This window comes from Silurus aristotelis (genome assembly GCF_946808225.1).
Source record: "Silurus aristotelis genome assembly, chromosome: 3".
NCBI classification, from domain to species: Eukaryota; Metazoa; Chordata; class Actinopteri; order Siluriformes; family Siluridae; genus Silurus; species Silurus aristotelis.
The window spans coordinates 24,798,492-24,813,374 of NC_139576.1; the positions used below are offsets into that span (position 1 = coordinate 24,798,492).

Genomic DNA, 14,883 nt, shown 5'->3' on the forward strand with positions numbered 1-14,883 from the left:
TATTAATTCATACAAAATGATTTCATATTTGAATTTTTTTCCCCTAAAATTTGCGTTATACTTTTAATACTTGATAGAATAACGTTATTGGTCAAGCAGGCAGATAGATAGATAGATAGATAGATAGATAGATAGATAGATAGATAGATAGATAGATAGATAGATAGATAGATAGATAGATAGACAGACAGACAGACAGACAGACAGACAGACAGACAGACAGACAGACAGACAGACAGACAGACAGACAGACTCACTCACTCACTCACTCACTCACTCACTCACATCAACATAAAGTCTCTTATTAAGTTGATGGCCATTATAATCATTCAGAATAGCATCAGTGCACACTATCATTGATTCTACAAGTTTAAAACTGAACTGATCAAAATGAACGCTGTTCAAAATACTCCCGTTCAATAATCACCCATAGTTTTGCTTTGAGATCTGGTAAATGTGGAAGACATAGCATATGATTTACATCCTCAACACCATTCAGTAAGATTTTTTGTCTTGGGATGGGGTCATCTTGGAAATGATAATTATAGATTCATAATAGACATTTTTCACCTAGGTGATGACACTAGAAGAATGTTGTATTGATTTGCAGTGACTGTTCCCTCAAAAGGAACAAGTTGAACAATACAACCATGTCTGCAAAATACCGCCCTCAATATAACAGGTGAATATTGTGTTCATACACTGCATATTTTAATCTTTACCTCAAAAAGATTTCATAAAGTTTGACGGCTAAATACAAAGCCGCCTTTTTTTTTTTCATTATTTTATGCTACAAATTGCAAAAATGCGATTGCACTACAGTGTATAAAATGTGATGTGTTCACATGCAACAGCACAGATTACTAAAGGCAGCTTTCTGGAGGGTGGTGGCATTTCCAAGTGCATCGCCACAATGCCTCTTTTCATGCTATGTTCCTGAAAAACAGTCTAAGAAGCCTTTTTAATTTTAATATGCACAAACAAAGATGATGGACAAAGGCTAGTGCCATCTTTTGATAAAAGATGGATATGACGATACCCTGAAAATGAAATAAGACGGTTAATTTATTATTTAATCATCCGTAGTACATTTAGCACCTTTTTATTTTGTGGAATTAATCTCACCAGATTGAATGCAGGAGAATGGGATTGTGTATTGCCCTATAAAATCATTCCTGGACGTCTTGTCATAGTCTTCCACAACATAGCGGACTAATGCCAGCTCAGGCGTATGTATCGAAAACTGTAATGTTTCATTCCAGTATGGGTTGAATCCTGTGCACATGAGAGACTCAGGAGTTTATCGAACTCAGAGAGTCAAAACCAATCAAGAAGTTAACCGAATTGCAATTTCCAACCAATAACAAAACAAAGCTAATTTATGCTTTATGCAGTGAATTCACAGTTGTTTGGGCATGACATTACATTTTACCCTTACCGTTGTTCTCAATGTGTTTGGTCTCTTGCTGTGTCTGGTCGAGAGATACACCATAGATCTCCACCCTTACCAATGGGTCTACGATGGACCAATCTTTTTTGCTTACTTTCGGGAGCTGTTGGCCACTTATTATCTAAAAACAAAGCAAAGATTTTTCCTCATACTTAACATTTCTAGTCAATAACATTTTCAAATTAAGCTCAGGATTTAACAAATGAGTAGATGGTTTGATGCCTGGATAGTGAAGCTGAGAGGACAGTAATCGTTCCGGTCGGTGGGAATCTCTGGATCGAAACACTGTTCACTCTTGCGCAAGATCTCGGGTTTCAAAACATATCCACAGCGGTTATTCTGAATGAAGAGCCCGTCATTAAGATCCATCTCCAGTCCTGCTGTCTGGACATTCAAGGCCACTGTGGATTAGACACTTTACAGTTTAATGCAGAATGTATTGCTTATATATGTGTAAAATTCACTGCTGACCACTAGAATTATCTAAGCAATTACATTACTTTGTTTTAGTTTACCTCAGAAGAGCGTAATTACAACTTTTACAAGTAATTGTATAATGGACACTTCACAAAAACAAACAGAAACATCAGTGAATGTTGATATTTAGTATATTGGAAGGAGTCTTCAGTGTCAGTGTTTTGTAACAAAGCTGTTCCACTATATTTTCCAACATAAGAAGGTCTAGGATGGAGGTAATACGACAAGTTAAATGTAATGTTATTAAATTCAAGAGGGAAGAAGATAGGTTGTCCTGGCACAAACTGTTCATACTGTACATGTTATAAAGTTATTTTTCAAACATTCTATATCATTTAAAGTAACCATAAACATTAAGAATGTAATTTTTTTCCTTAGAGAATAAAATATTGTTAGTGATGCCAAACAGCAGTAGTATAACAAGAAAAACACTTGTCAGGATATGCTGTTATTGGAAACAATAAACCTCTCCACACCACACTGTCAGTGGTTTTATTTTTCTATAACAGCACACCCTGTTTTCTTGTTTATTTTAGCTGGCTGTGTTATTGAACAGAACAACAGAACGAGGTCATACCAATTTGGCATCCCGCGTTCCACATGTCATGGGGACAGTAATTTGAAGAGTCTGTCCTCAGGCCACTAGGATACACTCTGCTTAAATGCCTTATGTTATGCTGAATGAAGTCAGCCCCTGTTGCAAGAGACAGAAATTATCATGACTATTTGTTATCTTTGAAAAATTCGAATTATTTTTTACAGATATTGACTGTCAGATTATGGCATTATTTTACAAAAGGGAAAAGGAAAGGACAAAAATTCTGAGATTACTACAAAATATGAGTTCAAAGCTGGAATTACATTCCATAGCAAAAAAAAAAATCATCTGGTCTAAAACCAATTTAATATTCTATCACTTTATTTACATATTTATCATAAAAATATATTTTATGCACAAATTGCTAAAAGAACACTGACCAATTTCATGTTTTTTTTTAACGAGCTTACCAGCTTCTTTGATAAGTTTGCGTGCCTTGGACTCAGAGAAGGACGACATCTCATAAGGCTTGCTGTGGACCCGTGAATGCTCAAAGCTGTTGAAATGAACATTCTTGCAGTATATGACAAGGTCTGAAAGCTCCTTAGATAGATTCTCCTTTGATTTCTGAACAACACACAACATTTTTCACATTTATCATCAATGGTTTCTCAGTAGCTAAAGTTCTGTCCTAGTGAGCATATGGTTGTGAGTTTAAATCATGAGAGAGAGAGAGAGAGAGAGAGAGAGAGAGAGAGAGAGAGAGAGAGAGAGAGAGAGAGATTCTCCAAACAATGATCTTGTGGTTGGTATATCTTTTCATCTTTAACCGCTTTATCCTCATAGACATGGTTGAACTGAGGACTGCTCTAAGAACAATAGTCCATTACTGGCAGTATAAACACCTCTTTCATGCCTTGGATCAATATAGAAAAAACATCAGCTGCCAAGTTTTTGGGAGGATGAAAGATATGTGGTGCACATGCAAAACGTTACACAGGCTATAACCCGGATCTAATAGCTATTAGGTATATGAAAATTTCATTGTACAATCATTTATAGGTGCATCCGCAATCTGCGCTATTGAGCACCTAAATATTTATCTTGCTTTCTAGTCCATACATGCTGAACTGATAAAAAAAAAAAATAATTTCTAAACATGAAGCCAGTGTGGATGTGTGCAGAGAGATAAGGAAAATACACAACCATAACCTTATTATTCTTTGGTATATATAAGATTTACCGTAATAATCTAATAAAGTGTGAACAAACCAACCTCTGTGGTCTGATTGTCCTTGTCCACAGCCTTATCATCATCGCTCATGTCACTGCTTTCTTGATTGTCAACATCTGAGCACTCTGCCAATTCCCCAATCTTTTTTCCTTTCAACATGATTTTCCCCTTAAGTTCCTAAAAACATTGTGAAGGACATTTTTAAAACACATAATTATTTATTTAAGAGGTGTGACCGGAAAGGTTCTGTGCCAGGCTTCTCATAGGTGTATCTGCTTTCTAAATCAAAGTCTGTAAATTGTTAATGTTGTAGAAATCCATTATGGTACATTAAAACATTAGAACATGATACTTTTTCCATTTTCAATACAAAACCCCAGTGATCAGCTGATACCCAATACTAATGTTGTACTCTCTGCAAATTTCTGCTGTCATGGTTTCCAGCACTTCATAGATGTGTTTGCAACAACTTTAAAACATTTTCATTTCAATTCATACTTTGTGTTGATTTTATCTGTTTCATCTTAGTTAATATAACACAAATGCATAGCAGAAATTATACCACATGAACCCCAAATGACCGATTATTTATTATCAAATCAGTGCATCACTCCTGACATATATCCGGCCCGCAAGATCATTTTATATAGATCTATTATTATTGTTATTAATGGCCCGGCGATATGAACAGATCCCATCATGCAACGCTTCAGCTGCCTTGCCGAACGCTAGACTACCTGGGAACATTCCAGCATCAATCAAGTCAAGCTTCTGTTGATAAATACAACCCTATGGTAAAGTTATTGCGAAGCCCCTCAGTTCAGGACAGGATTAGAAATGAGTTTATTAGAGGGACAGTGCATGTAGAATGATTTGAAAACAAGATGAGGGAGGCGTTATTGAGATGGTTTGGACATGTGCAGAGGAGGGACATGGGGTATATCAGTAGGAGAATGCTGTGGATAGAGCCACCAGAAAGGAGGAAAAGAGGAAGACCAAGGAGAAGGTTTATGGATGTGGTGAGGGAAGACATGCAGGTGGTTGGATTGAAAGGGGCAGATGTAGAGGACAGGGGGGTATGGAGACGCCGAAAGAAGAAGAAGAATCTAAGACAGCACTACGAGACAAAACATCAGGATAAACTGAAAAACCTAAATGCAGAGCGAAAGATACAGAAAGTAGAAGAGATAAAGAAGAATCTGACATTTCAGCAGACGTTTTTTTACCAGAGCAAAATCACAAAGTGAAGCTGCTGTGAAAGAAAGTTTTATTGTGGCAGAGGAGAAATCAGCTAGTTATTTACTGAGGAAGAGTTTCTGAAGAGCTGCATGATGAAGGTGTGCGACGTCTTGTGTTTGACAGGAGATTTTTTTTAATAGAGAGAAAAATTTTATATATAAGTTATTTAAAGTTTAAGTTTATATATTTTTTTTACGGCATAAGAGCAAAGAAATCTGATTGTTTTGATTTGTGGTTATTTTAACGTTTATTTAAAAGCACAATTTTTATTTATATTTTTAGGGTTCTTGTGCAGCATGTAATTTTGACAGGATATATATTTTTATGGTTATTTGAAGTTTAAGTTGATTTATTCTGGAATAATATTCATCATTTTTATTCATATTTATGTTAAAAGAACATTTAGTTTTAGTGTGTTCAATAAATGTTTATCCTGTTCGGCCCCCTGTGCAATTGAGTTTGACACCCCTGCTCTAATGCTTAAATTATCATGTAAAAAAAAAAAAAACACCCCTGGGTAACAAAAGATGGTGAACTCCAGCTCACCTCTGGTGATGGCAGCACACTGGGCACCTTTCCATTGAATGTAGTCTTCAGCAGCATGTCCCCAAGGATATTCTTCAGAAGCTCAGCCATGACTGTCTGTTGCTCAATGCTGCAGTGATTTTCAATTGACAAAATAAGTGGGTATTCCGATGCCTAATGGTGAATAAAAAAAAATCCTCATTAATCTAGTTTGCACATGTACTGGAGGATAGTCTTGCTTTGACTAAATTCCCAAATCACCTCAAAGGCATATTTTGACACTGTGGAGATGACATCTTTAAACAAAATCTTGGATGTGAAAGTGTGTCCATGATAAACAATGGGTTCTCCATTTGAGCCATCCCAGCAGTCCACCTCCACACAGCGACAGCCTCGTTTCAAAGCCCTATATCAAGAGAACCAGCTCTTTCAAAACAGGACTGGGATCTTTGGATGAGTTTAATAAAAAATGTTGGGATACACACATTGGGTATTATAACAGGAAGACCTACACCTGCTCATTCATGCAATTAGCTGACCATATGGCTATAGCATAATGCATGCAGTCATGTAGATACAGTAACTAGGTGGGTTGGTTGGAGAATTTCAGAGACAGCTGGGATTTTTATACACAACAACCTCTAGAGTTTACACAGAATGGTAAAAAAAAAATAAACTAATGACTGGCTGTTTTGTGGGCAGAAACACATTGCTGATAAGAGAGGTTAAAGGAGAATGGGCAGACTAGTACAAGCTGACAGGAAGGATACAACCACTCATTTGGGGTGAAACATTGGCGCATGTTTCAAGTCTTCAACAGTCCAGTTTCGGCAACAGTGTGCTCACTCTAGCTATTGTCAAAATGCCTGATGTTTAATGAGAGAATTAACTGGAGCTCTTGACCTATATCTTTATTATTTTAATTATTCCACTGCTGCCACATAATTGGCTAATTGTAAAATTGCTAAAATGCGCAGGGATACAGGTGACTGTATAGAATGTAATTTTCTTTTTATATTTTAGCCATTAATTTAACACTAAGCATTAATACACTCCTTCCAAGGGATGGACAGTATTTATGATATAAGTATTTCAAATACATATTTCAAATATAAAATAATATTTTTCTCATTTGTATTCGATAGCGTTGATGAAAATGGCTTCATATTTGGTATCAAAATACTTTAGTGTTTTGTATTTTTGTAGTTTTAAAATAATATAAAAAAAATACTTTGTTAGAAGTCTATATGATGACATCATAAAATGTGGCCTCTGATTGGTGCCTACCCTTTAGTTTTCCAGACTTGTTGAGGTCAGAACAGAAAAGGTACATTTGTTTTTAACTTCCAAATAGGTGTCCGGTGTTTGATAAATAAATATTTGATTGCCGGATATTGTACCCTAATTAAAGTAGACGCTTAGTAGGTTAATGATTTTGCATACCATTGCATGAATGACTGTCTGATACATAATATATTAGTATGTTTATAATTAACAGTCAAATAATTAATTAGTTACAAACTAGTTGCTATGAATATGGGGGCCATCAGTTGTCTTCTTATGAATGACTTGTAATTGAATTATTTGTCATTGTCAGTGTTGCTGATGCAAAGTTGGTCCTTTGTTACCAAACAACGAGGAAAAAAATTAGGATACAATTATTTGCAAACTGTTAAACATTAAACTGTTGGCTACTTTAAAATTAACCTTCATCTGGGAGATCACAGGGAAATGTATGTGAATTATGATCTGTTAAATGATTGCATATGTCAGATTTATTGCATGACTCGGCCAGAGAAAAGCTATTGCTCTCCAACATTGTTTACTTCAACTAAATCAGTGTAATGGTGAAGGGACAAATCAAATAGACCAACTGATGAAAGGTTTGCAAGTATTTTTGAAATACCAAAATACTGTTTAATTTGGTACATGGTGTAACTGCTGTATTTCATAGTTTATTTTGACATACTTTAAGTTAAGGGATTTGGTATTTTATTTTTATTTTTGCCCAAACCTGCTTCTTCCTAAAGCATAAACAAAAAATGTAAACATGAACATGCAAAAGGAAAGGTGCGTCTTTACTTGATGTATGCTTCCACACTGCTTCGTCCTTTCAGCTGGTCTTCTAAAAGGTATGTGTTGTGGGAGGAGGAGATGAAGTAATGATTGAGAGGCTGTGTCATATCCTGATAAAGATTCTGGTTTTCTGGTTTGAAGATGGAGCCTTCAGCAGAGGTTAGGTACATCAGAAATCCATCAACTGACATGACATTATGAGTTTTAGCTGTTCAGAAAAACAGTGAATAGACTTTCATGATAGGTTCAGTAAAATTGATAAAGCACTTCAGCTAAATACATTATTATGCGTTCTGGCTTGATGGAAGAGAAAAAATTGCTGCTGTTTATTCTCACATCAGGAAGTGCATAGCATTATGATTTATGAAATATACACACTTCAACAGTTATGAAATGTGCTCATGCTATGTAGTTTCTAGCTGTTTTTTGCAATATTTTTTTTTCACTAATTCAGTCATTAACTTTCATTTACATCACTATAGCAATTAATGCAGGTTGAAGTTAAAATTATTTTGGTTTCTCGTTACCTGTATCTGAAGGTTCATATTGCTGTATCAGCTCACGTGCATGTTCATAACTCCTCTCGCCTTCCAGCTGCTCCTCTCTAAGGAACTCCTCTAGGTCACAGTGTGAAAGTGCCTGTCCATTACTGGAGTATTCCTGGAATAACTCTAGAATTTCATTCCTCTGTGTAAGCATCTTATAGAAGTGGACAAATTCCTCTGCATCCAGCATGCCTGTCTGGTTTAGATCAGCCATCTATACCAAAATGAGTATGGGAAAAAAAACACAAATATGGAAAACTCTGTTAGGACAATTATATATGACAGATTGATATGATGGAGCCCAACACAACAAGGTCATACATTTAATTTATTTACATTTAATCTTCAGTAATGTCCATGAAACAAGCTATATACTTTTCTCACACGTCTCTTTCTTTTTTTTCTTGTGAAGAGAAAATGCAGCTTCTCATTTTATTAAGAAAATGCACATCTACTCACAGAGAAAGTGTACATGTACACATACTGTATTTAGAGTCTTTAAAAGATTATGTTTATCTGCACCCATCTTAAACTTTTAGTTAAAAGACAGAGGGCACTATTGTCTGGGCTGCTTTAATAGAAAACCACCAGAATCACAAATTCAGCAGCTTTGTATTCATGTCTCAGTAATCAGAAATATATTCACATGATACAGGAGAATATTTTTTTCATGTGTTTAATCAAATAGAAACAAGTTTTAAATATGACATATCTCTTTACCGTGAAAAGAGCATTTGCATGGAGCTCATTCATGTCTATGTTCATAAGCTTCAGCAGCTTTTTAACCTCTTTAAAACTTATCCTTCCATCTTTGTTTCTGTCCGCTGTCATAAACAAATCAGAGACCCATCTGAGTGGAGAGATTGCTCAAGGAACACAACATTTTTGACAAGTGTTTATTCAAAATGGCCATTCCTCGGCTGAATATATTAAAAAGTGATGAGTATCGGCTGTACATAAAAAAGGATACTGGTCAAATTTTTCACACTCATCCATGGTTTGCAGGTTCTCTATGAGCATCCGTATTCCCTGAATCCAAGCTTGAGCCTCCTCATCTGATGAGGCCACAAGGTCCAGGTTCGCACGGCGGCCACGAAACACCAGCGTGAAGCAACATTCTGGGGGGAATTCATCTGGCATATTGAGGAACACTTCAGACTGATGGCCCTCTCGGACTGCCTCCACATCACCTACAGAGACTAGGGGGATAACACCTTTAGATTTACTCATTTGTCTGATTAAGGTAAACTGAGCAGATTCAGATTATTTCCAGATTAATAAAATTACTATTATAATAAGATTATAATTATATTATTATTCTTAACCACACACCCACCTTCCCAAGTCAAGTCATATGCTAACTGGCTAACATTAACAAACAGTGAACTTTAGGTACTGATGAAGTTAACATATAGTCTGATATTTGTCTTTATACAAATGCGTTTGCCACTGTTTAATCCATTGATGATTTAAAAATGATCCCACAATAAAAAAAAAACATAAATTAAATAACATTACAACATTTATTCCTACAGTTGAAAAGTCAAATTAATTTAAGTCTCTACTACAAGGATCTACCCATCACTCATTATTATAACCATTTATAATGATATGCTATGATTTACATTTGCACCATATGAACACACCAGACCAGTTCATATAAACCAGACAACCCCAACACTTTTGATGGTTATGTAATCAGCATTGCCATAATTTGCACTAAACAGTAAATATTTATACAGTATTCATTTTGGTAATTATAAAATGAACACCCTTTTTACCTCTTATTTAATAATTAAACTGTATATTTCTATTTTGATAATATGTAACGCATACCAACAGTAATCTACATAAATCCTTTGAATTTAGCAGTATGCCATAATAGTTTTCAGCACTCTAATAATAACTATCCTTTGTTGAGGAAAATGTGGCATGTCTTGTGAGTACTTACAGGTTGAATAAGAGTTCATTGCCCAGCTGGATTTGTACATGACAGTCTTGCCATCATCCAGCAGTTTGTAGTGGCGGTGTCCTTTCCACATGCGAGACTTTGCTTTTCTCAAGACACTTCCAGCTTTCATGATGTCAAGACTGACATTATTTTGAACCCCTGGAAGATTACGGAATAAAATGCAGCCATAAAGCGTATTTGGCCCTTTAGATTACTATATAATTGGATCAGTGACACTAAAAAAGAGATAATGAATGGGACAAACTTACAGTCTTTCTCTGGACATTCCATTTCTCAAATATGAAGCATCTGTGAGCATTAACAATCATCATTATCAGTCACATTTATTATGTAAATTCTGGAGCATGTTGGTAATGCAAACCTTAATTAGTATAACTGCATGTGAAAGAACACAAAATCTCAGTTCATGCTTTATATGCCTTGTCAAACCATTTTTAAAGATTAAAGAATAACTTATTTAATGTCAAAATGTTTTCATGTTCGCAAAGTTTTCAGACCCCCTCTTCAATTCTTAAAATTTTTTTTATATTGCAGAGGTGGGATGTAACGAACAACAAATACTTTGTTATTGTACTTAAGTAGATTTTTCAGGTATCAGTACTTTACTTCACTATTTATTTTTCAGACTATTTTTTACATGACTTACATTTACATTTTTACAAATATCTGTACTTTCTACTTCTTACATTTTTAAAATAGGCTTGTTACTTTAGTTTAAATCTATTTGATGACTATATTAAATCAATATTTTTTTTTCATCACTGCACGTCCTTTTCAACCCATCAACATAGTTTGTGTCATTGCACGGCTTTTCCAGTCTACCACTGTGTATCATTTACTGGCTTTCATACACCTTAGACATAGACTAGTTTATGAAGCAAACAATGAGCAAGGCAGAGGGCAACAAGAAGTATGGGGTTAAAGTGGAGGGAGTCAGCGATGTAAATATGACTGGGAACAGAGACATTCCTGATCACCTGATCATCATCTTTTCTCTGCTTGTGTTCTATATAGTGGATGGATGTTCAGCCTGGATCCATTCATTAGGTAACAAAATTTGAAATTCGATTTGTATTATATATTAATTAGGACTGTCAAAATTAATTACGCGTTAACGCAAATTATTTTTAAAGGCATTTATTTTTATGAAAGAAAAAAAAAATATATATATATATATATATAAAAGAGGCAAAATCAAAACATTCAACCTGAAACATGTTTATTCACGACATCCTTTCTTTACTCAGATATAAAAAAAAATTAATTAACTCCACTGAAAATTTATTTTTAATCAGTAAACATTTGTTTTATTGATGCAGCAAGTCTCAAATCAACACCAAAAACCGCCATGATGCACAAAATTAACCCTCTAGGGTCGACAACCACACCAGTGCGTTTTGTGAAATTATATCTATCTTTTTTGATCGTACAGATAAGAGCAATACATCATTCGAATCTGTAAAGGGTCTACTTTTATCTGTATACACTCATAATAACAACGAATCGCTGTGCTTTTGTAAAATAAAGAGGACACAGGGTGCACAGTCTGCTGTCTTTGTCATCTCTCTTCACAGGCACATAAATATAACAACCTGAATCTCAGTGACTACTTGCCTCAAAGACATAATTGTCATCGAACAACAAATATTCTCTGATTATGTAATCTGTATGAAAGTTAGAAGAGGTACAGTTTCTCCTGATGATTTACATAGTGTGTGTGTGTGTGTGTGTGTGTGTGTGTGTGTGTGTGTGTGTATATATATATATATATATACACACACACACACACACACACACACACACACACACACACATATATAACTATATATATTAATATATATATAGTTTGTTCGTATTTAACAACTTTACACTGACTCCCAAAGATAGTAGCCTTCATTTCTATGAGAATTTCTAAGATTTCATAGAAAATGTGCAAACAGTATACTCATAGCTAAAAGTAGGGTATATATTTACCATGCAATCTTATTATTTTCTTGTGTTTTTTATTCATATATAATAGTAAAAAATAATAAAATATACATAAGCACATTTAAAATAGTGCTGGAACGTTTGGATGAGTCTAAGATCTATTATTTTGTCTTGCTTCATTCACTGGCACTCATCCTACTTACTGCAAAATAATCTCATAACTTAAATTAACATTCTGTCTTGGGAAAAGACCTGAATATTTATCAGAGTAATAAAGACTGGAAGTTATATTTAGCTTTGTCTGGTGGTGTAGCTAGCATATCAAGCATAAGAGTGCAGAGTCATAGGATCAAATCATTCAATATGCCTCTGAAACAGAAAGATAAGTTTACTACTTTAAAACCCAAAGTTTCCAGTGTGACCTGAATATTCCAAACTAAGGTTGAATGCTAGTGTGCTATGTTTATAGAAACATGCCATTACACGATGTACCTTTGTAGACTTCCCCTGTACACCTAGTGACCTTCACCAGCATCCCATCTGATTTTAGGGAGAATTGACTCTTTCTGAACACAAAGTGTTTTCCAAAGACACAAACTATGTCTGATTTTTGTATGCTTATAAATAAAAGTTAAATACAAACAGCTAAAGGAAAAAGAAAAACAGCAATGTACTCACCCAATCAGGCAGCACCCTCTTGATTCAGTTGTGTTGGAAGGGGAAAGTAAGTCAAATTTGTGTTGGAGAAACACAAAAACAAGGAGACTCTGTCTGAGTGAACACACACACACACCCACCCATATACAGAAGGCTGAGAGTGCTAAGTGAGCTCAGTGACACTTTCCTCTCTCTGCAGTCTCCCTTCATCCCTCCTCCTTTTCCTTCACACTCCATCCTCACCACTCCCATTTTTCTACTCCCATTTTCTTTTTTTACTCATCTCTGAGTCAGCAGCTTTTCCTCTTGTAAATGCCTATTGATTACTACTGATTACTATCATTTGAAATCACAGTATGTCCACCTTTTCGTTCTTACGATTAGCCTTTAAACACGGCTTAATTTTGATTGTTTACATTTATTGATGTGTATAACTCCACTGACATCTAGTGGGTATTGAGTTATAGTCAGGCCCTGGAGAAGCAATATACAATCCATTGTATATAAAAAAAAAAATAGAAGTTAACCAGGTGGAGAACTAATACGTACAGTATCTGTCCTCTTTTTGACAACCAACTGAGTGTAAAGGCTTTGTAGGGTGCACAGAAATGTAGGACAAAGGAATAAGCAATGGCTAGGAACAAACATGTACAGCATACAGTTTTGAAACAAAAGATTCTCTCACATTTTATTCAGTTCATCTATATTTACAGACCAAAAGTCTGTAAAACCATTACCATGTTGAAACAAAACAAAAGCAACATCGATGCTTTTATATGTCTGCTCTGTTCTCACTTGGTCATTTCCTCTATAACCATCCCGGATCCAAAACATTAGAAGTAAAATCACTTATTAGAAACAAAAAAAAAAAACCTTTAGTCAATCATGAATATAGTAATAAATTACTTGCTGGAGCTGTTACAGTCACCTTCTTAGAGACACAGCCAAAGTGAATTAATGTTAACATTACTAAAACCTACATTAGACGATAACAAACTTACAGATTTGTAGGTCTTTGTTGAAATGCTCCCTGCTGAATGTGCTACATCTGATCAGCTGATGAAGCATGGATTTCTTAATAGACAGGAAACAGGTGGTGTATCTTGGAAAACGCTTTAGACACTGTGACATTCAGTACTGGCACATCACATGACTATATTTTTGCCGCATAACGTCACAACTATCTACATGAACAACCACCAGAGCTGTGAGAGCTATGTACCCAGTTAGTCACAGAAGAAACTTTACAATTTAGCAAGCACCCACTGCTGTTGTGGCAGCATTACACAAAAGGAATAATCTGTACCACGATTTATAGCTGCATTATTGTACATATGTCCATATTTAATTGTTTTATAAAGTATGAATTATGTCTTTGAAAAACTTTTGCACAAACACACTTTTTTCTTTTATACTTTACACTTTCTGATAAACAGAAGAAAAAGGTTTCCCCAAGGGTTTTTTTTTTGTGTGCAGATTTTTAACACTTTTAGCTATTTAGACAAATTAAACAGCACATTACAGTGACACGTTTTTCAAAGTGTGTTACAAACCTCGACATCTGGAGTAAATTATCCCCCTTGTGCCCAGTCTTACCAGGATTCAGCACGAATTCTGGCTCCATGTTGACCCTAACCAGGATAAGGCATTCATTTAGTATAATAAATTTCCATTCTATCACTGTATCACTTTGTTGTATTATTCAATACCAGTCAGTGTAAATAGGGCTCTGATTTTAAGCTTGTAAAACAACAGTTTATTATTTATCTATAGTAAGAGACCTTGTGTATTATTGCTTTACACCTCTGGTACTGTTTCTATCACAGTTCAAGGGATCTAAGCTCAGTCCTGATCTTAAAATATTTGTGGTTAAAAAATCTGACAGACCGCCACTATTGGGGAAGTCAGTGGTGACTCAAGAGTTTAGACCAGGGGTCTTCAACTCAAATTGCTTGTGTTCCAGCAAATGAACCCTCGTCTCCAGCTGAGGTCCGGACAGTTATATACCTAAAAACATGAATTTAAACTTTTTGTTAGACTAAAAAAATGAGTGTAGACAACATTTTTTATTGGGAACATTATAAATTAATAAATGAAAGGAACAATCAAAAATAAATAAAAGAAAAAGATAACATTTTACATTTTACAATTCACGTCTAATGTTTAACATTGCTTTCTTCTATGCTTCTAATTGCATTGGTGAAATATCATCAGCAATATTGTTCAGGAACACAAACAGGC

At 35.1% G+C, this 14,883-nt stretch overlaps 1 protein-coding gene across 6 annotated transcripts; it reads right to left on the minus strand.

Moving 5' to 3' along the window:
* Positions 1-286: 286 nt before the first annotated feature.
* Positions 287-13,718, minus strand: plcd4b (phospholipase C, delta 4b). 6 transcript variants are annotated; one of them, XM_083537527.1, is made up of 18 exons: positions 13,644-13,686; positions 13,380-13,450; positions 12,664-13,276; positions 10,305-10,344; positions 10,036-10,194; positions 9,055-9,283; positions 8,805-8,934; positions 8,067-8,298; positions 7,546-7,747; positions 5,725-5,869; positions 5,485-5,637; positions 3,742-3,876; positions 2,936-3,092; positions 2,505-2,621; positions 1,673-1,851; positions 1,439-1,571; positions 1,126-1,275; positions 287-1,040 (listed from the first exon to the last, which is right to left on the minus strand). In XM_083537527.1, exons 4-18 carry the CDS (start codon positions 10,324-10,326, stop codon positions 949-951), a joined length of 2,235 nt encoding a protein of 744 aa, XP_083393653.1. In that variant the 5' UTR covers positions 10,327-10,344; positions 12,664-13,276; positions 13,380-13,450; positions 13,644-13,686; the 3' UTR covers positions 287-948. The 6 variants fall into 6 exon arrangements, with proteins under 6 accessions (XP_083393653.1, XP_083393656.1, XP_083393654.1 ...); XM_083537530.1 differs by having other exon boundaries at positions 12,664-12,681; positions 13,192-13,718; XM_083537528.1 differs by having other exon boundaries at positions 12,664-12,756; positions 13,192-13,718.
* Between the last annotated feature and the right edge of the window lie 1,165 nt (positions 13,719-14,883).